This window comes from Thamnophis sirtalis, unplaced genomic scaffold (genome assembly GCF_051295495.1).
Source record: "Thamnophis sirtalis isolate CommonGarterSnake01/CBP01778 unplaced genomic scaffold, rThaSir2_p1.2 scaffold_9, whole genome shotgun sequence".
In the NCBI taxonomy this organism is placed as follows: domain Eukaryota; kingdom Metazoa; phylum Chordata; class Lepidosauria; order Squamata; family Natricidae; genus Thamnophis; species Thamnophis sirtalis.
In genome coordinates, this window is record NW_028261389.1 from 22075073 (window position 1) to 22100378 (window position 25306).

General features: G+C 38.6%; 1 protein-coding gene across 2 annotated transcripts in view; it reads left to right on the forward strand.

The window, feature by feature from the left end:
- Positions 1 to 25306, forward strand: part of TRIM24 (tripartite motif containing 24) — a 58258-nt gene that overhangs the window by 25843 nt on the left and 7109 nt on the right. Inside the window, exons 2-14 of one of the 2 annotated variants that reach the window (XM_087723016.1) lie at positions 349 to 467; positions 3361 to 3508; positions 11119 to 11251; positions 11576 to 11692; positions 14466 to 14580; positions 15422 to 15568; positions 19227 to 19344; positions 20592 to 20887; positions 22146 to 22310; positions 22649 to 22828; positions 23257 to 23392; positions 24030 to 24102; positions 24840 to 25008. In XM_087723016.1, the coding sequence (XP_087579142.1) occupies positions 349 to 467; positions 3361 to 3508; positions 11119 to 11251; positions 11576 to 11692; positions 14466 to 14580; positions 15422 to 15568; positions 19227 to 19344; positions 20592 to 20887; positions 22146 to 22310; positions 22649 to 22828; positions 23257 to 23392; positions 24030 to 24102; positions 24840 to 25008 (1916 nt within the window). Of the gene's footprint in view, positions 1 to 348; positions 468 to 3360; positions 3509 to 11118; positions 11252 to 11575; positions 11693 to 14465; positions 14581 to 15421; positions 15569 to 19226; positions 19345 to 20591; positions 20888 to 22142; positions 22311 to 22648; positions 22829 to 23256; positions 23393 to 24029; positions 24103 to 24839; positions 25009 to 25306 lie in introns of both variants that reach the window. The other variant, XM_087723015.1, reaches the window with a different exon arrangement.

Sequence of the window (25306 nt, forward strand, 5' to 3'; positions counted from 1 at the left end):
AAAATGCATATGATCTGACTTGAATATGATATGATGTGAGATGCATATGATATGACTTGAGTCTAAATTATAAATACATTCCACATGGCTTAATATATGATCATCTAAGTTCCTTAAACACCAAAAATAGGGCTATTATTTTTGGTTTTAAGGAATTTCTCAATGTAAAATTTTATTGCATTGATGAGTAGCTTAGAGAAGAAGCAATGAGTTAAGCTAAGGAGAATGCATTATTTGCTGCTAAGTAATGGAACACTGTTGAATAGGATAAAAACAATCCTGAAAAAATGAGTGGATGATGTCTGATTTGTAAATTTATAATTTATCTCATTCTTTTTTCCCAACTAGTTGGTGTTGTTCGCTGTCCAATTTGTGGCCAGGAATGTGCAGAAAGACACATTATTGACAACATCTTTGTGAAGGATTCTACTGAAGTTCCCAGTAGTACAGTGGAGAAGTCAAATCAGGTCTGTGTCTAGATGTTTTAGGGATTCCTAAAACTGTCAAATATGTGATATTCCATTGACAAATATTAACTAATGCTTGTTGAAAATTCTTTTAGTCATATATTATTTTATAGTTGTCTAGAAAGTGAGAACAGATTGCTAAGACTGTTTTGAAACTTAGAAATTACTATGTTATACAATTTGCACTTTACAAAGGAATAAAAATAAAACAAAGAAAGAAACACTATAATTTGTAAATATCTACTGACTCAACTAGGTTTACAAACATGATTGAAGTATTTTTCAGCTTGATAAATCACTTCAGTTGCATGTTTTCTGTAAAGATGAGACAGAAAAAGCAAAACTAGACAGGTAAGAGTCACTCTTGCATATCATCCTCAGAAAATGTAAGTTGAGGTACTGACATTGTATATGTTTTACTGACTGAAATGTTGCCAGATGAAAAATAGACCAGGTTTTAATAAGAAATCAGTTTCGTTGATTTCTTTATATTGGTGATTTGCTTCCTAATAAAGAAACGTGACTCTTGGTTGCAGAAGTAAAAGGTCACAGCATTTATCTAAGAAACTGGAGAAACAACTACTTGTATCCATAAGAAATTGAAAATATGTCAGATGATATTTCTAGTAGATTATCTGCAGAAATAATCTTTTAAGAAATAATACAGAACGATAACAATTTCATCATTAATATCATTTTGTAATAGGATGTTCCTTTTAAGTTGAATGAAAAGGCTGGTGTTAATGATCAATGTATCTTGAACAATGTCTCAAAGAGCTTTTCCAGGTTTAAATTACCTTTAAAAAGGACCACATGGGAAGAGAAAATAAAAGGCATTCTTATATATTTGGTGTAATGATTTAATAAAGCTAAATAGCAATAGCACTTAAACTTATATACAACTCCATAGTGCTTTACAGCATTCTGTGGGTGGTTTACAAATGTCAGAATATTTCCCCCAACAAATTAAATGAACAAAATGTTAAAAAGTTACGATATTTATGTAATTACTTACCAAGTACATCTAATTTATATTAAAATAACCAAAATACCTTTACAATCCCCAAGGCATGTTACAACTTTTGAGCACCTCTAATGTTTGGAAATTGAAAGTTGAAAAACTTGACATATGCCCAACAATCTGGGTCCTCATTTTACTGGCCTTGGAAGGATGGAAGAATGAGTCAACCTTGAGCAGGTCATGCTGAATTGGCTGTGAACAGAATTAGCCTGCAATATTGCATTCTAAATAGTGTGCCACCAAGGCTTCTAAGTTTGGGAATCCCAGAAATCACTTTAGAACAACATGCAGAAAGACATCAGCATTATTGCAGGTGTTAATTATTAATTATATAACATTATTATTATTTATTAACTAATGCTCCATCATTGATATCTAGTTTGGGATGACTGTTGGATCATATCTTGCTCTGTTGGGTCATATTTTGCTGATTATAGGTTTTTCAAGCGCTTGTATTTTCTGATTCTATGGATAAAGATTTTGATCATTGGGTAATTTGTGTGTGTATGTGTGTGTGTTTAACTAGCTATGGGCATGGCAGCTTGAACCAAATAGTGACAGCTAGCTTACTTCAAACTGTGTAACTATTTGCTGTGCTGGAAAAATAGCAGAGGATGATTCTTCTACTAAAAGATCCTACTTAAAGTACAAGTTTTGAAGCTGAGCCAACAAGATCTGGCTGAGCTTAACAGTGATTTAAAATAGATGCAAGAAAAGATGGCTATATACGAAGATTAATTACAAATCCATGAGACCATAAATCAGATCAGTCATAATATTTTAGATAAATCAATTATGTAGAGTCCAAACATGGTGGAAAAATCTGTGTTTGATTAGTTGTTGAAAGCCTCCCAAATTAATCAAACCTGAGTGAATTTATGGAGGATATTTTCAGAAAGCTCCTTTCTTTCCAGTGAAGATAGAACATGTGTTTAAATTTTACTTCATGAGGTGGAAGACTGAAACTAATTCCAGTGCCATTATTGTGCAGATCTTTCATGTTACCAGAAGAGATGAGATTTTATATATACAAATAACCCTCAATTTATTACCATAATAGAGCTTGCCCATTATGGCCATAAGTCATGAGAGTAGTAAAGTGGGTCACTTATATAACTGACTTTTTTTGTAGCAGTCATTAACTGAACATGGTGTCTATAAAGAGAATGTGGTAAATCCATTGTTCTTTATGAAACACTTTTGTCACTAAGAAGAAATAAATGAGTTTTGGCAAAAATGTAAATCATGTGACCATAGGATGCTGCAAACAGTTGTAAATGTGGGCCCAAAATATGTCACATAACCATGATGGACAGTATTGGAAAGTCGGAATTGGAAATTCGGAACCAGGCTATAAGTACCTGTGAATGTACTCATTCACTATATTATATTACTATATTATCATTGAAGTCTGCTGATTGAAATTTTTGTGTCTCATTTCATAGCAACTGTCAAGAGAGAAGGTTGAGTCTGTCTGGGGTGGGGAGGGCAGAACCAACTTTAAAAATTCTCCCTTCAAAAATGAGTTCCTTCAAAAATTGTGTGCAAGTGTACCTAGAAGAATTGACGCTGTTTTGAAGATAAAGAGTGATCACACCAAATATTGATTTGATTTGGATTTCTCTTCTGTTCATTTATTTTCCATTTTGTTAATTGATAAAAATTAACTATTAACACTTCGGTTTCTAGAAGCATTCTTAATTTACAGCATTATTGCACAATTGCCTAACACTTTTGCACAGTACTGTACATTACTTAACAGCATACATTCCGGTCCTGGTTGCTCAAAAACTACCTATATTTTGATTTCTCATAATAGTCTCAGTGTTACTAAGTCATTTGTTTAAAAATATTTTTTTTCTAATTTTTCAGGTTTGTACAAGCTGTGAAGACAATGCGGAAGCCAATGGCTTTTGTGTGGAGTGTGTAGAGTGGTTGTGCAAGACGTGTATACGGGCTCATCAGAGAGTGAAATTCACAAAAGACCATACAGTTAGACAGAAAGAAGAAGTTTCTCCAGGTAAAGATCCATTTATCTGTTCAGATATTTGTACCTGTATGTATGCTTTGGTTTATTTTATTAACTTATCTTGCTAGCTCAGGATTAGTTTGAAGGTTTGCTTGCTTGGAAAAGCTAGGTTTTGTTTTGCTTTATTTTGCTTTGTTTTGTTTACATTCTGCCTTTATTATTTTTGCATATAACTTCAGGCAGTGAACATACCCAACACAACTTCCTCCTCCTATTCTCCCCACAACAAAAACCCTGTGAGGTGGATTTCTTTGAGAGAGAGTGACTCAGCTGACTTTCATAAGTAAGGCAAGATTTGAACTTGACCATTTTCGGTTTTCTAACCCTGGTGCCTGTCAACTTGCGAAGCTTTCCTGACCCCCTACTGAGGTGCCATAAGCAGGGGGATGGGAAATCGCACCTGACAGCTGCACCGAGGAATTTGCACCTTAGTCAAAACAAAAGACATCCTAACCGCCCTAAGTCAAGGCCATCTCCACGGAGACCTGCAATGGCTGGAGGGAGTGACTTCTACAACCTGCAAAATTGCTTCATTGGGGAATGTGAACGAGGAAAAGCTTCACTGGCTGAACTCAGAGCTGGCTTCACTTGGTTCATGTTGACATGGCACTCCTAATAAACAACTGGATTTTTCTTGAAAAATGGCTTGAGGCTCCTGCTTTTATTGGGGCATTGATTGGAATCCTGACAGCGCCTTAATCACTAGGCCAAACTGATTTTAGTTTTAGCTTATTTATTTTCAAAGAAAGGAGAGGGATACATTTCAGTTAAGAATAGATCGGTGTCTAGACACTTCTCCTGTGCACCGCTTGGAGAGTCCAAGCAGTGGGTTATTTCAGTCTGGTTGCCCTGGAAACTGAGGAAAACTTCTCCTTAGCCACGCCTCCTGGCGTGACCTATCCCCAGAAATTTTCCTCAGTTTGGCCCATTCGGAAGCTATCTGAGAGAGCTCCAGCTGAATTAATCCACCTTTTGGCTTGGACTCTCCCTTTCTTCCTAACTTCTCCTTCTGAGTAATTCTTTCTCCCTTTTCTCCCTTTCCTATTCTAATATACTCTCAGCAAGCCTCCAGGAGGCCAGGAGGTAAGCGTGCTGCGGGGGGGGGGGGGCGTCCCAGGCCGTTCTGTTCAGGCCGGCCTTGGAGGCTTGTCGCACGCTTTAAAACGACGCGGCGAGGCGGCAGAGGGCTCTAGCAAGCGACTGTTCCCTCATGGTCCCTGTTTTTATTTTCTTGCGTAGTTTTTTCTCTCCAGCCAGGCCCTAGCTTATCAACTCTGCCGCAGAGGAGCGCGCGATCGTCTCCTGGCTGTGGCGATCGTCGCATCGCCTCCTAGTTCTCGCTGCGCGGTGGCCATTTTGGGTGTGTTTTCACGCCATTCTGGCCTTGCTGCAGGCTGCACAGCCATGCTCCATCGGAAACCGCTGGGTGACAGAGGGCCAGCCAGGGGGGTGCCCACTGGCAACCTGTCACCCCTCCACCTTGTTTTCTACAGCAGCGCTGGGGCTCTGGTCGTTCCTAGGCCATCGCACCGGCTCAGGGGACGCCCTTTTCATTTCTGGCCTAGGCTTAGGCCTGGGCCTTCCCTCTTCCCTGAAGGGCCTAACAGCCATCCGCTACAGGCCGTATCCTCCAGATCAGGCACTAACACTGCTAGTTGACTTGTGATGACATTTGACTGCATTTGTTCCTTTATGTTACATTATTTAATGGAAATTTGTTCTTTTCTCTTGCAGTGTAGCCTATACCATCTGCAGCTACTCCTGTTTTCGGCCTGCGCTTGCCAATTCCTGTGCGGTCATTGACTTGGAGAAGGCAGAGGCATCGGGCTCTGTAGCCAGTAGACCAGGACCCTCCCAGGGCCTGGACAAGGTTTCTCCCCCTCCCAGGGGCGGTGGGTCTAGTGGAGATAGGATTCCCAGTCAGACCCCTCCTATCAGGGCCCCTTCCGCTGCTGAGGCCAGGGATGCCGCTAGACGCCAAAGGGCGCTTGACAAACAATTTGGAAAAGCCCGTCGCCTGGCAGCCAAGGAGGTTCCACCCCAGGGAATCCTTTGCCCTCCCTCTCCCTAGGAGGGATCTTACAGTGCTGATGGCAGAGGAGGTCGATTCTCAAGACCTCTCCCCGGACCGGTCGTTCACTCAACCTCCTTCCCCGGCCCCTTCTTGGTTCCCTGATCAGGACCCTGCCCCTGAGGCTTCCCCCCGGGGTGAGTCCCTGGAGGATCCACCAGCCCAGATAGGGGAGCCTGCTGACTTGGACCCAGACTCGGATCAAGAACCTGAGCTCTCCGCACGTATGCAGGCTGTGGTGGAATGCGCCATCGCAAGGGCCATTGCAGATGCCATGCGGGCGCGTGATAAGCCGATAGTTCCTGCCTCCTCTGATCAGGGTGGCCTCCCCGGCCAAGCGGGTGTGTCACCCATCCTTGGAGTCTTCCGTTGTTAGCGAGGCTTCGGCCTTGGAGGTTCCGGATCCAGTAGAACAGGGTCTGTCCGAGGATGAAGAGCTCATCCCGGATGCCCCTTCCTTCTCCGGACTTTTCAACCAAGTTTGTTTAAATCAGTTCTCTGTAAAGTGAAGGCCACCACCATGGTCGGCATTAAGCCCAAACCTGCTTAACCCCAGGCTGATTCTGCTCCAATCAACCCGAATGCAGCCATGTTTGACGCACCTACTCCTCAACAGGAGTTGGTTCCAGTTCCAGGCTTGTTCCTGGACCTCATCCAACGTCAGTGGGTACAACCTGCCACTTTGTCCTTCCCTAGTGGAGTGGACAAGAAGCTTTACACCATGGAGCCTGTCCTGGAGGATCTCCTGGCCCTGCTGGTCGTAGATCCACCTATTACGGCCCTTACATCTAGCGCCTCCTTGCCTGCGGACCTGTCTGAAGGCCTCAAGGCGGAGGATAAGAAGGCTGAAAAGGTCTGCCACTAGACACACCTGGCGGCGGCCTGGGCCATTAGGGCCTCATCCTCCGCCTCTTTCTTTAGTAGAGCCGCCGTAATTTGGTCGCGTGACATCTTAAACAAGATTCCCGCAGGGGATGCCCGGCTCCATCAGGATATGACCAAGCTTATTGCGGCCTCGCAATATGCGGCACCTGGAGTCGATCTGCTCCGACCATATCTGTGGCGTGGACAATACTCATGCGGACTGGCTGAGCAGGACCACCATCGACTCCACAGAATGGCGGCTGGATCCTGCTCTGTTCCATCAACTGTCCCGCAAATTTGGACGCCCACAGGTCGATCTCTTTGCGACCATAGCCAATGGACAACTACCACGCTTCTTTTCCCGCTTCCATTCTCTGGGAGAGGAGGGAACGGACACCCTTTGCTGCAGCTGGCCCCAGGGCCTCCTCCACGCTTTTCCCCCTCTTCCTCTCCTTCCACGTCTTCTACTCAAGAACATAGAAGAGGGGGTGGAAGTGCTACTCGTGGAGCCCCATTGGCTCCGGAGGTCGTGGTTCGCCGACTTAGTCAGCCTGTCAGTGTTCCCACCATGGCAGATCCCCCTGGATCGGGTCTTCCTCAGCCAGGGGGCCATTGTCCATCCGGAGCCCCAGTGGCTTCACTTGGCCGTCTGGCACTTGAAGGGGACCTGATAAGGGCTGAAGGACTGACTGTCAGATGGCGTCGTCAGTACTATCCAAGCGGCTTGGCGTCCCTTGACAACGAGGATCTATGACTCCACCTGGGCTACCTTCGCCCAGTGGTGCGAGGACTTAAGACTCAATCCGGTCACTGCGCCAGTGTCTTGGGTGCTAGACTTTTTACAAGGGGGTGAGACCTCTTGAGAGAGGTCTCACCCCAGCCACGCTCCGTCGCCAGGTGGCGTCCTTGTCCACCGTTTGGTCATTTGACCCTTTCCTTCCGCTCAGCAGGTTTCCCAGGGTGTGCTGCTTTCTCAAGGGCACCTCTAACATCCGGTCCCCCACGGTCCACTGCTATCCTACATGGCAGCTTTCAGTTGTTCTGCAGGCTCTCACTGCACCACCCTTCGAGCCTCTACAAACAGCTTCTCTCAGACATCTCTCTCTGAAGACATCATTCCTTATTGCCATTACCTCTGCCCGTCGGATATCGGAGTTGGCGGCCTGTCGGTTCGCCAGGACTTATGTGTTGTCCACCCCGACAGGGTCGTTTTACATCTTGATCCGACCTTTCTTACCAAGGTCAACACCTGGTATCATAGGGCGCAGGAGATTGTCTTGCCGAACTTTTGCCCTCGTCCTTCACATCCGAGCGAGCGCAAGTGGCACAAGCTTGACGTGCGACGAGCCCTGAAGATCTATATCCATCGCACCTCAGAATTCCGGAGATCTGAGCCCTTTTCATTTCTTTCCAGCCCGGGTCTTTGGACAAGAAGGTTTCTTCTTCTACTGTTGGTAGATGGCTCAGGGCCTGTATCGCATCTGCGTACGAGCTACAGTCAAGGGCGGTGCCTTAACATATAACTGCCCACTCAGTGCACAGTGCTGCTACCTCAGCGGCTTGGGCCACACAAGCCCCAATCGAGGAAATCTGCAGGGCAGCCGCATGGTCTACACCATCACTGTTTGTCAGACATTATGGACTGGACACATTTGCCTCTGCTGAGGCGGCCTTTGGCAGGCGGGTGCTGCAGGCAGTGACTTCTTCTGTCATATCCCAGGACTCTGCTTCTGCCCGCCCAGATGGACATTAACTTGGGCATGTCCCACTGCTTGGACTCTCCAAGCGATGCACAGGAGAAAGACCATTGGGCTTACCTGAAGGGTCCTTCTCTGCACCGTGGGAGAGTCCAACTCACCCTGGTCCGTCCAGGGATACGAAACAGTCGGTTCTACTCATCGGTCGTTTTCTTCTACTGCATCCTCACGGCCAAATTACCTCAAATTTCTGGGGATAGGTCACACCAGGAGGCGTGGCTAAGGAGAAGTTTTCCTCAGTTTCCACGGCAACCAGACTGAAATAACCTACTGCTTGGACTCTCCCGCAGTGCACAGAGAAGGACCCTTCAGGTAAGCCCAATGGTCTTTCTGATGAGATTGTTAGTTTGACTTCAAAATGAGATTTTTTCAGGCACACAAGATGTTTGAAATTCACATTAGCGCATCTTTACTTAATTGTATTGATTTTGCTCTTTTATGGAATTGGCTTTTGGCATTTCTCTAATTGTAGCTGATACCTTCATATTTTTAGTGGGGACAAGGAAAACTCCAGGATTAGTTTGAGTAGGCCTTAGTAAACTGCCTGATAATTGGGGAAAGTGGCATTATACAAGTTATTTATTTTTACTTTTTTTCCTAGCAACTTTTCTTAGATTCTTTATTTACTCTTTTATTGCTTTTAAAATGACAGAGAAACAGAAAAAAATCCACAGAGATAGAAGTACATGCATTGTCAATGAAAAGAGAAAAAAACTTTTTAAAAAGGTGGAAAAAATTGCAAGAAAAAGAAAAAATATAATCTATAATTTTAGTTTAAAATAGTTACAATTCTATAATAGTTATCTAATGCAATTATTAGTCATTTACTAATACATTTACCATATGTAATTATCCTATTTGATAGTTACTTTGTATTGTGTATAAATGAATTCCATATTCCATGATATTTGTCCATAGAAGATTAGGACTATAGGCAATCCACTCAGAGGCGGCTTGTACAATCAGGTCTTCAGTCCATTGGGTGAAAAGAGACATACATTTATCTTTCAAATAACCCTTCTTAGATTCTTAACCTTAAATTCTAGAACTTTAAATGCATATTGTAATCTTTTCATGTAGCTACATTGTTAAGTGTTGCAATTTGTGTTTTTCCAAGATACCTCTATTTGCTGAACCAATTTGAAAAGGAAGTTCAAATAGGTGGCCAGGCATGATATAACAAACTTTTCTAATAGTTTTGAAACATTTTTGCAAAAGTGCATAGCATAACTACTCTTTCCATGACTAGGTTTTACCACCAAACAGTACCTCTAGATCTAGTAGTATGGTTGTATTCTTTGAAATATTTCTATCTTGTTAACAGAGTTTCATTTTATCATACAAAACAAGACAGTAGTACATTTGATTTGTTAATTAAAAATGCTGTTATTTCCTAGATTCTTTTTCAAATATTTTGTGGATTTCCATTTAATAATTGTGAAATCTTGTGAAATCAGTCAGTTCATGATGAGGATCTGCCAAGAACTTTGATTTTAGACTCTATTGTAAGTCTGTGAGATTGCTGCAATAAGACTAAATATTAAATTATGCCTTGAAAAGTTAGGAAATTTCTCTTATTCTTGTTTTGTGATTAACTGTCTTTAAATGAATGGGACCTGTCTGAGATGACATTAGTTAATATGTTGCTAAGCATGAAATTCAGCATGCCTAACATCCTTAGCTTAATCTTTTTAAAAAACCTTGCTAGAGAGCATATTCTTATTAAAAGTCTGAAAGCCTAACTTCCTACATAAGATTTCCAGTGATCAGGAAATGATTCTTGCATGCTCTGCGTAATTTCTAACCTTATAATTAGATCAACAATATCATGATAAAAAATCCATTCTTAATAATTTGCAGATTTATAGATGTTATAGAATTTAGATGCTAGTGCATAATATTAATTTATATAAATTTTATTGCTCTCATTTATATGATTGTTAAGTAAAAATTCTTTTTCCCCCTATATGTTACATAACACATAGGATGTATAAAATTTTTACCCTTAACAAATTGTAAGATAAATTGGGCTTTACAATGAAAGTGGTCCCCTTACTGTAACCTTCTTATGAACTCATTCAATGCATTTTGTTCAAGAAGACTGTAGGTTGAGTGTATACCAAGAGTCTGACAAATATATTCTCTGATCATTTCTTCTTGAGGCTACAACCAATATTGGAAGTGGCCAGAATGGAGATAGATTGAGGACTGCACTAGGTAGTAGCGATCTTGCAGTGTCAGCATGGATTAAATAGTCCAATAATTGGAGGCGGGGGTGGGATCATCATTTTGTATTTCTGTTCGACCTGTTTAAAAATTTACTAGATAGCAATGTTGATGTAATGGGTTAAGAGACAATGAGAAAATAATGTTTATATATACTTTTTCCTGTTTTGAGAAATTAGAATTTCTAACGTGTTTCAGATTTTATGATATGAAAAATGTGTATGAAATAAATATTTTGTTTTTCTATCCTTTTGTAAAATTGCCCAACTTAATGGGATTCCAGGTGGTGCACAAAGAAACTAAACAATGAAAAAATCAACAATTTAAAAGAGAATATATATTTATGCAATATTAAATATTTATAAGTTCAGAATTTAGAAATATTTTGTCGGCATTGTCTCTATGGAGACAAACCTTTGCATCTTTTCAGGAATGTAACATTTAAAATTTGTTTCAAAGAATCCATTAAGTAATTTTCCAAATATTTTGAAACAATGAAGCAAGTATTATTAAAATGTGTATGAGAGACAATATTGAGAACAAAAGACAAGAAACTTTGCCTTGCTTCTAGACTTTAAAAGGGGCAAAATTGTACTAGTTGAGTTAACTTTCAGTTTTAGTCCAGATCTATAACAGTTCATTCCTATCCATCATAATTTTTCCCCTTTTTTCTTTTTTAACAGAAGCTGTTGGTGTAACCAATCAAAGACCCGTGTTTTGCCCTTACCACAAAAAGGAACAGTTGAAACTCTATTGTGAAACTTGTGACAAATTGACATGTCGGGATTGTCAGTTGCAGGAGCACAAAGAACACAGGTATTAAAATGAATATATCTGACAAAAATAAAACACAAAGTTGGATAAAGAACTAATAAGAGTCTATTAGAGAAGTATATATTACAAGATGTAGACTAGCCAGATTTTTTTTAAATTTGATTTGTTTTGCGTTAATGTATAATTTGACATGATTTATAGATATTATCGTGATTATATTTATATCTTTTGATTTCCCCCCCTTTTTTCCTCTTTATTCAGTTTTGGTCTATGTATTTTTAAAGGACTATATATAAAATATATTGAATGTAAACAGGCTGCATATCTTTCTTTCTTAATTTCTTTCTTAATTTCTTTCTTGTGCAGATACCAGTTTATAGAAGAAGCCTTTCAGAATCAAAAAGTAATAATTGACACTCTTATTACAAAATTGATGGAAAAAAACAAGTATGTAAAATATACAGGGGAGCAGATTCAAAATAGGTATTGAGTTTTATTTTGCAGTATTAAATATTATTTTAATATCTCAATTAAATTCAATTAGCTGTTTGAAATGAAGTTTTATTCCTAGTAATTGGATTCATTTAGTTTTCACCTCCCTAAATTTGATGTGTAGAATAATGAGTTTAATATATGCACATGAAAATGCATAAAGGAGAATCAGAGTAAGATAATTTTGAACTTGGAAGACTTTGAATGTAATTATTCCTAAGTATGTTTTAATAATATAAAACTAGAAGTTAATCAGAACAAAGCATAAATCTTTTCCTACAGTGGCCAAGTAAATATCTGCAGATTATTTATAAGTAAGATGAATGCAATGCACAGTGAAAGAAAAGCAGAATTCCTATCCTAAATCATGCTACCTAAAATGTAATAATTTTTGGCAGAAGGGGTAACTATGAGATTGCATGGTATGATCAATATCATAATCAGGAAGATATTATGGAGGAGAGGAGCTGTTGTGTGACTATAAGCCTGCCCAGAAAACTGAGGGTTGAATGAAAAGTAATGCCTTTGCCTCCATAATTTTAGTTTAATAGTGGTATTCTAATAAATTAAACAGGAAAATATTCCAGGAAATGAGCTCTTTGCCTATATTTACTTCTTCACACAACCTCCACCATTCACTACACATTTCTCCCAACAATGGACAAACTTCTTAAATCCATCATGAAAGAACTCCACACTTTGTCTCTTCAACCAGGTCCTGATAATCCTTTCCAAATCTTCATTTGAGTCAAATAGATGCCCACAAACTATTTTTGGGGAAAAGGTAGAAGTCAGATGGCACCAAGTCTGGAGTGTATGGCAGATGGGGTAAGACAATCTGATCCAAGTTCGCAGTTGCTCTTGGGTGGCTTGTGATGTGTGAAGCCTACTGTGGTCATGTTACAGAAAAAAAAATCATTCTTGTGCTTCTGAACTTAATCATTGTTTCAAAGTTTTGAGTATCAATTATATTGCTCTGAGTTCATAGTGATGTCAGGTTCCAGATAGTGGATAACACCATCTGCATCCCAAAAAATTGTAATCATGAGTTTTCTTGCCAAAGCCTAGTTTTGGAATGTTTCTTCCACAGGTGAAATTTAGTGATGATGCTTCATTTCTGGGTCATAATGATCAGCCTATTCTATGAAGAAATTCCTCAGTTTCATTCTTATAGCATGGCAACAATTGCCAACAAATTTCTATTCTTGAAGGTTTCATTTATGCCATAACTATGTGAGGAGCATCTTGCACAATCTTTCCGATATTGAAGAGAAGAACATAAATAATGTTCCTATGAAATGCCAAGTTTGGCAGCAAGTTCCTTTCAAGTGATCTACCAATTGTCCTTAATCAGTTCATCAACATTTCTTGAGTGAAGCTCAGCCATTGCTGTCACAAGTCATCTATTTTATTTTTCATGGCACAAATTGTCTCTTCCTGATTTACCTTCTTTACATTTTTTGGCCAATGATCCCATCAACAGTCATCACCATAAACAGCCTGGATTTAGTGGTGACTTTCAAATGGAAAGATTTTCTTTCGACAGTAAAAAAATTCAGTCCTGGTGTCTTATTTAAAGTACTCTGATAAATACTCACTGCAGACTTCCATTTCATAAACAAAGTAATACCACCTTTTCTAGTAGCAACTTCATGCCAATTAAAGTGAATGATGCTAAATAATGCATCAGAGCTTCTAGCATGTCAGTACTGTTGGTGACTTATACCACTGGAGGCATTGCTTTTCATTCTACCCTTGTAAACCCATCAGTGGTAAAATTTACTCTTCTATCCCTCTTTGGTTTATTTTGAAACATTTGCCTAAATATCTATTGAGATACCAACGATTTTCCCTTCTAGCTATAATAGTCACCTAACTGCAGCATTCTTAGGTAAAATTATTTTAATCAGGCATTGATGGAGGTGGGGGCCTATTATGTCACAGTAAATGGGTGCAGTAGCACATATTTTAATGTAGTACACACATTCTCCTAAGCAAAACAATAATTATATTCTCTCTGAACCTGTTGCTGCACCTAGCTAGTATTTAAAAAATAATCTGAGAATAATGAAAGAGCTAAGATGGCAGAGCTGCGTACACTAGGTTTTACAGTTATTAGTTGCTTTAATATAGAATATTCTCCAGAGTCTTTCAATGTTTTCTTGAAGCTTCAAGAAATTGACTGACATATTAGAATGCCTTTTAGCAATTATAAAATCTGTTTGGTTTGTATTTTTATATACGCGCACACACATCGCTTGCATATTTTGGTGTGCATATACATACATCCTACAGATAGAAAGATATTGCTATTTAAATACCTATGCTGAACAAACCACACTGCCATGACATCCCAGATATGTACAGTACGTACATACTGCACTTTGGTCTCTTGTTAATCATATTCTTGACATCAAGAAAAATGACATATGTTTAGGAAGGTAGCATTTGAGCAACCTTGGTTGATTTTGAAAGGTAAGCAGGATTCAAATTGGTTAATAATTAGAAGAGAAATTAAAAAGATAGACTACATTGGAAATTTGAAAAATATATTTTAAAGGAGGCAGTGGCAAAGTGATTCCATATTGTTATCAAGAAAATTAAATTATGCAGAAGTCATCAGGAGTTAAGCTTAAAGATTTATTCTTAATTATATGCTGCTGTGATATTTTGTACCATATCAAGATCTGAACATCAGTAACATCACAAATTGTGGTCACTGTACTGTTATAAATATACTAAATAATCTTTCTACATTTTATAGAATCCATGAAGTGAATCGGAATCAAAAACTTGTGGAACAAGATGTTAAAGTTGCTATTTTCACATTGATGGTAGAAATAAACAAAAAGGGAAAAGCTCTGCTGCATCAGCTTGAGGTAGATTTTATTTTCCCAAGGAACACTATTAAAGTGGTCTTTAGTGCAAAGTACATGATGTTTATATTATGTATGACTAAAAAAATCTGGGTATATCATATTTGATTAAAATATTTAAAGAATAAATAGTAACAAAATAATGCATTTTGGAAGATTTCAGAAGATTTCAGAAGTAGATGACATTTAACACTAGCGACTTGCAATCTTCCCTGCTAGTCTCCTCCCCATTGACTTTCTGAGAAAGTCAGTAGGGAAGGTCACAAGCAGTGATCCTCTGATCATGTGGTGTAAGATAAAGGTAAAGGTTCCCCCACTCGTGCGTGCTAGTCATTTCCGGCTCTAGGGGTGTGCTAATCTCCATTTCAATGTGGTGTTGTAGTCAGTGGTAAATATTGCCAAGAATCCAGATCATGGTCATGAGATCACGGAAAGCTGGATTTTTTTAGTATGGTCATGACCATCATTCGTTCTGTGCCATTGTAATTTTAAATGGCCTCTGAATAAATGATCATAAACTGAGGACTACATGTAATATCATTTTTCATCTGATAAATGGAATGTTATCTTTGAAAACTTAAAATAAAATTGGAGTCTTTATGCTATCCCAGTATTTGTTGTTCAAATAAGTTTTTATTTGTTTTAGTAAAAAGCAAAATGGGAATAGTCTTTGAATCAAAGATTGCCTAAGAATTAATATGGTAAAGGATTTCAATATTAATGATAAAATGTTCAAGACTGACTGGTCTACTCTCTTGAAGCGAATGGAATATGATATAGACAAAAGTAGAGTTAATCGTTTGATCTGCAGAAATGATCATGACCTTGTCTTTCTTCATTGTAGTGTCTAGCTAAAGAACACCGGGCAAAGCTTTTACAACAGCAACAAGAAGTATCAGGACTTTCTAAACAACTGGAACACGTTATGAACTTTTCTAAATGGGCTGTCTCCAGTGGGAGCAGTACAGCCTTATTGTACAGCAAACGCTTGGTATGGATAAATTGACTTTGCAATCCTTACACGATTTTTCAGATTTTTCCAGCTCTGCTTTTTCAGAGATACATTTGTAGCAGTATGGACAAGATAATTTATAATGGAAACTCATATTTTTAAGATTCTAAATTCTGCCTTAAGTATAACTTACATTAGAAGCATTGAAGTTTGAAGAAAATGCTATTCTGGAGAAGTATATAGAAAAAAACTATTTAAAATCGACTTTGTCGACTTTGTGAAATTGTTCTCATAACAAAAAGTGTTTGTATTACTATCATTGTGTTGAGGAAGATCATTTTCTTCTATTCTTGATATTCTCAGATGAAATCGGGCTTCGTTTGGATGTCCTGCTTTTTAATAACTTAGCTATCTTTTGAGTCAGTGGAAAAGAATAATGAAAATCTAAAAATCCGTGAAGAGGACAAGATTATTACAGTAGTTGTGACATGTCAAGCAGGGAGCAGGTGTGGCTTGGTTCAAACAAAGAGGCAGAGACCAGGTGCTCTCTCTAAGTCACAATTTATACAGTGCTGGACAAAGATGGGTTCTTCCATAAAGCTGGAAGAACCCTGAATGCAATTTCAAGCAAGCATAGATAGGCTTTTTAGTTACATAACTGGAACCCTGCTTACAAGAAATAAGATACAAAAGTACTTGTGCACAGATCTTGTAATTATGATGATATATTCAGCTGTACTTTATTGAGGTCTCCACAACTCTGGACGCCCTGTTGAGACCTGAATTTTATTTTTTTCATTTCAACATTAGAATCTTTTTAGACCAATCATCAGAATTATTCAGAATCCTGATCAACAGGATAGATTCAGTTTACATCAGGATTATCAGAGAATAAATCACACAATGTAATTAAAAATAGTTTTTGAACAATTTTATAGAAGTTAGAATCCATCATTTTGTTTTTTTTTATTTACAGCCCTCATAAATTGCATTGTAATTTTATTTTCTGCTTATGTAAGTTCATAACAAATACCATTACTACTTTTTAAAACAAAGTGTGCACAATTCTGTATGTTTCTGTTCAAGAGGTATACTTGATATTCTTTGCACAAATGATCCCTTTGCTCATGTGAAGCAAAGTTAGATTTTCTACTCATTTCCACTTTTAATTTCTAGTCCATTTTAAAAAAAGGAACCTTTCTACATTTTTTGCTATTAGTTGTTTATGTAACATCACAATTATGTTCATTAGAAAACCTGCAGATTTGCTTTGGTTTTCTGCAGTTTTCTGTGTGGCAAAATGCCAGTGTAGAAATTATATGTATACACAGAGGAAGACAGCTGGGGAAAGCTGAGGGATATTCCTGTTGTTCCAATCTCTCCTTTCAAATGTTTACATAACTGATATACAAATAGTCCTCAGCTTACATCCATTTGTTCAATAGTCATTCAAAATTGTGGCAGTGCTGAAAAAAATGGATGTACAACTAATCCCTGAAATTTCAGCCATAATAGAAACCTGTGATCACATAATTATCCAGGCATTTGGGAGAGCTATAGTCACTACCTTCCTTGCTGGCTTCTCACAAATAACGTCAATAGGAAAGCCAGCAGGAAAGGTTACAAGTCGCTCCCATACTTAGCAACTCTCTGCCGGAGGGTAGAACAACAGATGTCAAGGTGTCAACAGGAAGTGGGCAGAGGGCGGGGCATCAGCAGCGCCAGCAGTCCCAGTTTCTCATGTGGCCCCTTGGGAGAATTAACTGTCCACTTTTGATCTTGACAGACTTGAGCATTGAGCCCTATCTAATAAGATGAAGTTCGGTGGTGAGAAAAGTAAGGCCCTGCACTTAGGAAAGAAAAACCAAATGCATAGGTATAAAATAGGCTCCTGGCTCAATCTTAGTAACTGTGAGAGGGATCTAGGTGTCCTGGTGGATCACTGCTTAAGTATGAGTCACCAATATGCTGCAGCTGCCAAAAAACTCAACACAGTTCTAGGCTGCATCAACAGGGGGATAGCATCAATATCATGGGAAGTGCTGTCTTGTGAGACATACTTGAAATACTGTGTCCAGTTCTGATCACCATGATTCAAAAAAGATTTGAGGCTCTAGAGGGAGTACAGAGAAAAGCAACAAAGTTGATAAGGATTTTTGAGACTAAATCATACAATGATTGGCTAAGGAAATTAGGTATGTTTAGCATAATGAAGAAAACACTCAGGAGATATTGATAGCAGTTTTACTTGAAAGAAGCAACTTTCCCCATCATCACAATAAGTATAAATGTGTTAGTAACTTGTCACTATCTTAAACTAAAACAAATGATCTCTTCAACCTGTATCTCATCTCTTACCTATAAGCAGGGGTGGGCTTCAAAATTTTTAGCAAGGGGTTCTCTGCCTGGTTATTGGGTGGGCGTGGCCATGGTGGGCATGGCCTAGTCTGCCTCTTGCACCACAGTGGGAGCTTTTTTCCCTCCTTGGGTTCCTCGAGCCTCTGGAGGGCGAAAGCGGCCTCCCCAGGCTCTGGAGGCCCTCCAGAGGCCCAAAACGGGCCCATTTTTGGTCTTCCCAAATTTCTGGTAGGCACAGTTTTTGCCCTCCCTGAGCCTCCACACGCACTCTGCCTTACCTGCATCCAAAACGGGCTGTGTGGGGACTCCTGGAAGAGGAGGAGCAGGCGGGGCCAGCCAAGAGTGGGATTTGGGGATTCTGCAAACTGCACAGAATCTTAGCTAGAGGTTCTTCCTAACCCCTGTGAACTCCCCAGCAGCCCACTCCTGCCTATAAGTCAATCCTTAAAGCCCTAGTCAGCAAAACTCCATTAAAGTTTACCAGAGATGACAACATATCTACTTTAACCTTGATCAAATAATCCAATTTTATCTTCCTTTAACTTTTCAGAATCTTGATTTTTAATCCCTTCAAATAATGTTCTTTTCATTTTTTCTTTGTGCTGACTTGAGAATTCTGGGTGCTGAGATCCATACATCTTAACAAATTTGAAAAAACTGTTCTATATTATCTCTCCTTAAGTCCTCTTTCATTCACTCTGCTAGAAGATTATATTGTCTTTTAATTATTTTCTTACATGATTCCTACTTTTTCTTCCTACAGTTGTTCTACTTTCACCCCAGTTTCCTCACTACTTTTGCTTCACTCCTTTCTTTCATTATGTCCATTGTTCTTCAACATCCTCTCTTGACATTGGCATGTGGGCCTATCCCACACTCAGAGCTTTTAGTTCACTATATGATCATAAATAATCAATTTAGATGCACTTTTAAATCCATTTAGTGTTGCCATGTGTGTACTTGTTTTAATTTATTTATTTGGGTTTATACACTGCTCCAATCCAAGAGGGCTTTGAGCGCCATGACCTATGCTTAAATGACGTTTTTAAAGCAAACAGGTCTGTTTCAGAGCAATTGTTCACCCAAACAACCACCATTGTCATTAATTCTTGATTCTCCTTAATTAGACTCTGTACTTGCCTTCTCATTCATCTATTTATGTCTTTTAACAGAATGATTTTTCCTGCATCACATTCATTTAGAATGTTACATATTTTCCACCAAAACACATTCATGGATACTTTCATGCTATTGCCTATATGTCACCAGTTATGAGTCATGTGTAATGTTCTGTAACACTGAGATAGTTTAATAATAATATAATCTTTTTTTTTTCTAGATTACATACCGATTACGTTACCTCCTTAGGGCAAGGTGTGATGCCTTACCAGTATCTAATACTACCATTCAGTTTCACTGTGATCCTAGTTTCTGGGCCCAAAATATTTTCAATTTAGGTATGATGAACTCCATTTGGTTTTGTTAATAGGAACTTGATATGTTTAACACATTAAATAATTATATTTGATTTATTTTAAGTACTTTTTGAAATAAGTAGAATACACATTTTGTTGAACTCAAGATACCATCTCTTGAGTAATGATACACACTTTTCATTTTGGTTTGCCCTCCATCTCTAGCGTGGGAAATCCTATATGAAGATAAAATTGTATATGGCAGTGTGTATTCTTTGTGTGTGTTCTGGTACACTCATCTTGTTTTGTTCTATTTGTAGATGATACAATGTCTCAGTTGGTTTTCCATTTATGCATCGTTATAGTTTAGTGCATCAGTCACTTATAACAGAGTTCCCTAACCTTTTCAGCTTGGACTAGTGGGGGGAGAGGGGATGGTTTCCTGTGTGTGGTGGGCAAGCACACATACATACACAGCTCCATTTGTGTGTGCATATACACCCACCACTCGCGCAAATGTGGATGCACGTGCTCACCCACCACTTCCGCAGCCCGGTTCTGAAAGACTCGAGGCCTGGTAGTGGACCACAGCCTGGGGGTTGGGGACCCCGACTTACAATTATGTTAACACTTCGTTATATAAGTAGTGTTATATAGAGAAATTGATAATTTAATAGAGTGCCATTTTAAAATTGGACGTTTGCCAAATATATACAGGTAGTCTTCCACTTATGACTACAATGGAGCTCAAAATTTCAGTTGCTAAGTGGGACAGTTGTTAAATGAATTTGGCTGACATTTTATGATTTTCTTGCCACAGTTGTTAAGTGAAGTACTACAGTTACCTGGTCGTTAAGTGATCTGGCTTCCCCATCAACTTGCTTGTCAGAAAGTCGCCAAAGGTGATTGCATGACCCCAGGCCACTGCAACCATCATAAATATGAGTCGCTGCCGATCATCTGAATTTTGATCAGTGACTATGGGAATGCTGCAGTGGTCTTAAGTGTGAAAAGCGAACATAGTCACTTATGTTGTAACTTCAAACGGTGACTGAATGAACTCTTAAGTTGAGGACTACCTGTATCTGGCAGTTTGTAAATGTCTGGCCAATACCTTAATGCATTAATATTATTTCAAGCAATTAAATCATGTCTAACAAAGTAGTTCTAGATTAACAAAGGATGTTTAACACAGAGGGCTGTCAGTGATGCCAGAAAGGATAGCTATTATTGTGATAGAGATATCTGTAGTAAAATTGTAACTTATAAATATAATTATCTTTATTCAGGTTCTTTGGTAATTGAAGATAGTGAACTCCCACCTCATATGCCTAAAAGTCCCGTGACGGAACCAAACATACAGTCACAAAGTGGCTTACCATCAAATCAACTATCCAAGTTCCCAACACAGATCAGTTTAGCTCAACTTCGACTTCAGCACATGCAGCAGCAAGTGCTTGCTCAGAGGCAGCAGGCACAGCGGAGGGCAGGCCCTGTGGGATTCCCAGAACCTAGAATTGCAGGAGCCATACACCAGGCTCCTCCACCACCACCAGCACCACTACCACCTCCTCCACCTCCTCAGGTAAGTTAGTCCAGAGTCCAGAGTTGAAGACATTTAGCTATTTCAATTTTATTCAGAGGAAAAGATAAAGTTAGCAAGGAGGCATCAAAAACATTATTACACAGATCAACATTTTGTGCATTTTACTATACTTTATATACTTTTTTTCATTCTAGGAACTCGGGGCTCTCTAGAGTTCCTAAAATATGAATAGATTTAAGCCACTCCCTTTTCAAGCTCCTATGCAACGTTTCTCCTTTAAACAGACTGTGCAACTCTTACTTTTTTCAGGCTGCACTGCTTTATGTTGGAAATGAATACCATCCCTGAAATGATTTATCTTTTATAATTTCCCCCACAACATTTAGGGAAATATTTGTTATAACTACCGTATTTTCACGACTATAAGCCGCACTGAAAATCCTAAAATTTGATCAAAAACCGGCAGTGCGGCTTATAACCCGGTGTGCTTTATATATGGAGCAGTTTCCCTCCCCAGCGCCCAGGCTTTCTCCTCCGTTCCTGCCTCCCGTCCCTTCTACCATCTGAGCAGTTTCCCTCCCCAGCGCACAGGCTTTCTCCTCCGTTCCTGCCTCCCGTCCCTTCTACCATCTGAGCAGTTTCCCTCCCCAGCGCACAGGCTTTCTCCTCCGTTCCTGCCTCCCGTCCCTTCTACCATCTGAGCAGTTTCCCTCCCCAGCGCACAGGCTTTCTCCTCCGTTCCTGCCTCCCGTCCCTTCTACCATCTGAGCAGTTTCCCTCCCCAGCGCACAGGCTTTCTCCTCCGATTGGTTTTAATGGGGAGGTCCGATGGAATAGCGCTTAATGGGAGAAGGATTAATAGTTTCTCGGGTTCAAGCTGCGGATTCTAACTTTCACAAAGGGAACTAAAGCTGAGCAGGTAATTGCTTTATTAAAGCCGATTCAGTTCGCGGGAGATATTTGGTGCGCTTCTTTGAAGATCTCCCTCCCAATTCTGCCCAACGCCTCCCCGACCTTACTGGACGAACGGTGCGGGGGGGGTGTATCATGTAGTGCGGAGTCCGAGGAGTGGCAGATGTTGCGATTTCGTTAGTAATTTGTTTGTTTGCGAAAGTTGCGCGCGGATGAATGTTGCAAAAAAAACGTGCGGCTTATAACCCGGTGCGCTTTATATATGAAAAAAGTTTGAAAAATTAACGTTAACTAATACTGCGGCTTATAACCCGGTGCGCCTTATGGTCGTGAAAATACGGTAATTACCTGTTAGCTAAGAATGTTCCTTTTGTCTTTCCAGCAGCCACCTCCACGTTTGGTAAACTTTCAGAATCACAATTTCAAATCCATAGGACCAGTTCCTCTCGCTCAGCCAGTGAGGTTTCCTCAAAATCAAAGCATACCACATGCATCTGTAAAGCCATCTCCACTACAGATGGCAATTTTGGCACAGCAAGCCATTAAACAGGTATATTCTTCATGTGATGTGTAATACTATATCATGCTACCCAAAAAAGAACTTAAAATACATTGTCAAATCTATTTTGCTATCTAGAAGAAAGATAAATTAATCAGCTCAATATTTATATTATTGGGAAAGAGGCATATTTTTGTTTGTTGGCTTGCTTATATATTGCTTATTTGGAATAATTTTTGCACTTTCTATTCAGAGCTACTTTTATCAACTTTAATATTCATAATTAAGCAGAGTTCTATCAATCATTATCCACAATGTTCCATGCAGCTATAATATCTTCTGTACATGGATTAGGAAATAAATTATGTTCCTCCTCTCCCTTTTTCTAGTGGCAGATCCACAGTGGTCAAGTTTTGGCTACTTCATCGAGTGCTAGCAGTACAACTTCAACTCCCTCCAGTCCCACTATTAATAGTGCTGCTGGAAATGATGGGAAGACTTTTGCTCCATCTATGATTGATCTTAATTCAACAATGAGTGGTTCCTGTACCTTGCCTTCTTTACCAGATGTGAGATAGTGCTATAATTTTTGTCTTTTTTAAAAAGGTTTATTATTCCAGCATGCTGCTTTATTCTAATACAAAACTTGGTGGAATTATGCCATACAGTTTGGGATTAAAGTACAGCTAGTGCATAAAGTAGTGATTTCTTTTTAGAAAACATCCTAGAAGTGTCTTTTTAATACTCTAACCTTTTCAATGACATTAATGATCAAGTCCCAATGTGTTTATGTTCTTAATGACTTTTCCAGCCAATTAAGAGCTTGCATCTGTATAAGCCTTTAAATTTCCTGTAAGTCTTCTGTCCCAAACACCCATAACATGCAACACAAGGCTATCCACTTTGTTATTAAAGGAAACTGTAATTGCTTTTTGTTGAAAAGTAGTGAGATAATGTTTTCCTATTTAGAATCCTTATTGTCTCTCATTATATTAAGATTGACTGTTCAGGAAGTGTTCCATTGGAAAGTATTGGGAAGAGAGAGGCATTTGCAGAGCACACCCAAACCAAACAATATTCACGCAAAACTGTGCAGTCTCCTAACTCTTCAGTTCCATCTCCAGGATTGACTGGTATGACAGCTATTATTTTTAAAACTCTTATTATTACACTGTTAGGCACATATAAGATCTAAAGCATTGGGAAGGAGAACATTAATGAAAATACATAATCACATGGAAATAATAAATCTAGTGCAGAAATAATGCTTTTGCTGGTTGCCAAATAAATATTGTGAAAGGGAAGTTATAGAAAGATTTGTAGAGCTTTTAAAAAAAGACAATATAGTAATCATACAAGAGAAGCTAAAAAATTTAAACCGTATATAAAATTAAATGAATATAAAAAGTAGAGATTCTTAGCTTAAGTAGTAAACCAGAACTAAAATGGGGAGGATTGTGGCAATAACAAAGGCAATGCTGATTATATATATATATATTTTAAAAAGATATCAGCAGCTAGAGCACAACAAAAATGAAAGTCTTTGAAAAATATGAAACAATCCTTCATCTTGGCCACTGAAAGTTTTTGTTTTTTGAAACTTTGAAGAATGGATGTTTGTTTTTGTTTCTTGGTTTTAAGTAAAAAATAAAGAATCGAATAGATAAATTACTAATATTTAAAGTGCAGTTTAATATGTATTTCAAATATTCATAGGTATTATGCAAGGATTTCTTTCTAACCTGATGGTTTTTCCCCCCGATGGTTTAGGGTTGGTTACTGTCTCTGGTGTCCATCCTCCAATGCGTTCACCCAGTGCCTCTAGCGTAGGAAGTCGAGGCAGGTAAGCAGACGACATTAGTAAATACAGATTCTGGTGAAAAAAAGTTACGTGGATTAGCACAATCTTCCCTAAGTTTTACACCATTGTGGATGTGAGGCTATATTTTCAATAATTTCCTAACCAATATGGCCATGAAATAGGAACATCCATTAATAGCCAGCAATGTATATTAAGCTGGTAGGGATAAGTACACAAGGTAAAATACACAAAACATAATTTGTGCAAAGAAGATGTACGATATGAAGATACATTTTATTTTGATTCTACAAAAAAACAAGAGAAATGTAAATATTGTTAATTAAAAAGAGCTTAAAGGATATTCTTTGGAAAGATTAGTTTTTAAATATTTTAAAATCAGAGCTTAAAAAAAGCAGAAAATATTTTACCTAGATGAAGCAAAAATACAGATAGATAATTAAGGAAATTATAATTTTATCATATTGTATGATAATATACCCTTTTAATTTTGTAGTTGAAATGTATTCAGTGTAGTTGAAATGTATGCAAAAATGTTTAATGTTTTTGAAAATACATAATTTCAGTCAGACTACTACATTAATCAGGCTTTGTGTTCTCAAGATTCAACCATGAACTTTATAGAAAAATTATGGCACTGATTTTTCCCACTTTATGCAAACAATAATTTCTGAAAGCAGTGTTGTGCTCTGATTCAAATACTGCAAAATCTGTTTTAATAATCTATTTTATCTTTTCTTTTTTTCTTACTTCATATATAGCTCTACTTCTTCTGGCAAACCATCAGGTGCAGATTCAACCCAGAGAGTCCCTGTGGTCATGTTAGAGCCTATCCGAATAAAACAAGAGTCTGGTGCACCAAGTGAGAACTTTGATTTCCCAGTTGTCACAGTGAAGCAGGAAACAGATGAAGAATCTCGTAATCAAAATGTAATCACAATTATGTGTATTATACATAATACACATCTTAAATACAAAAGAACATTAACTTGTTTTATAAATTAGTTGAGTTACAATATTTCCACTAAAGAAATCTTAGAAACAAATGACGTTTATTTGGAGAGCACAGTATCAGTCAGTTAATTTTATTTATGGCCCAAATGCCCCAAAGCTGCCAGAGGCAGATATGCCGATCCTTTCCCTGCAAGGCTTTTATATAGGAAAATCTTGCCATTGTTCCTCAAAAATACACAAAAGAATGCCCTCTAGAAATTCCAAAAAAGTGCAT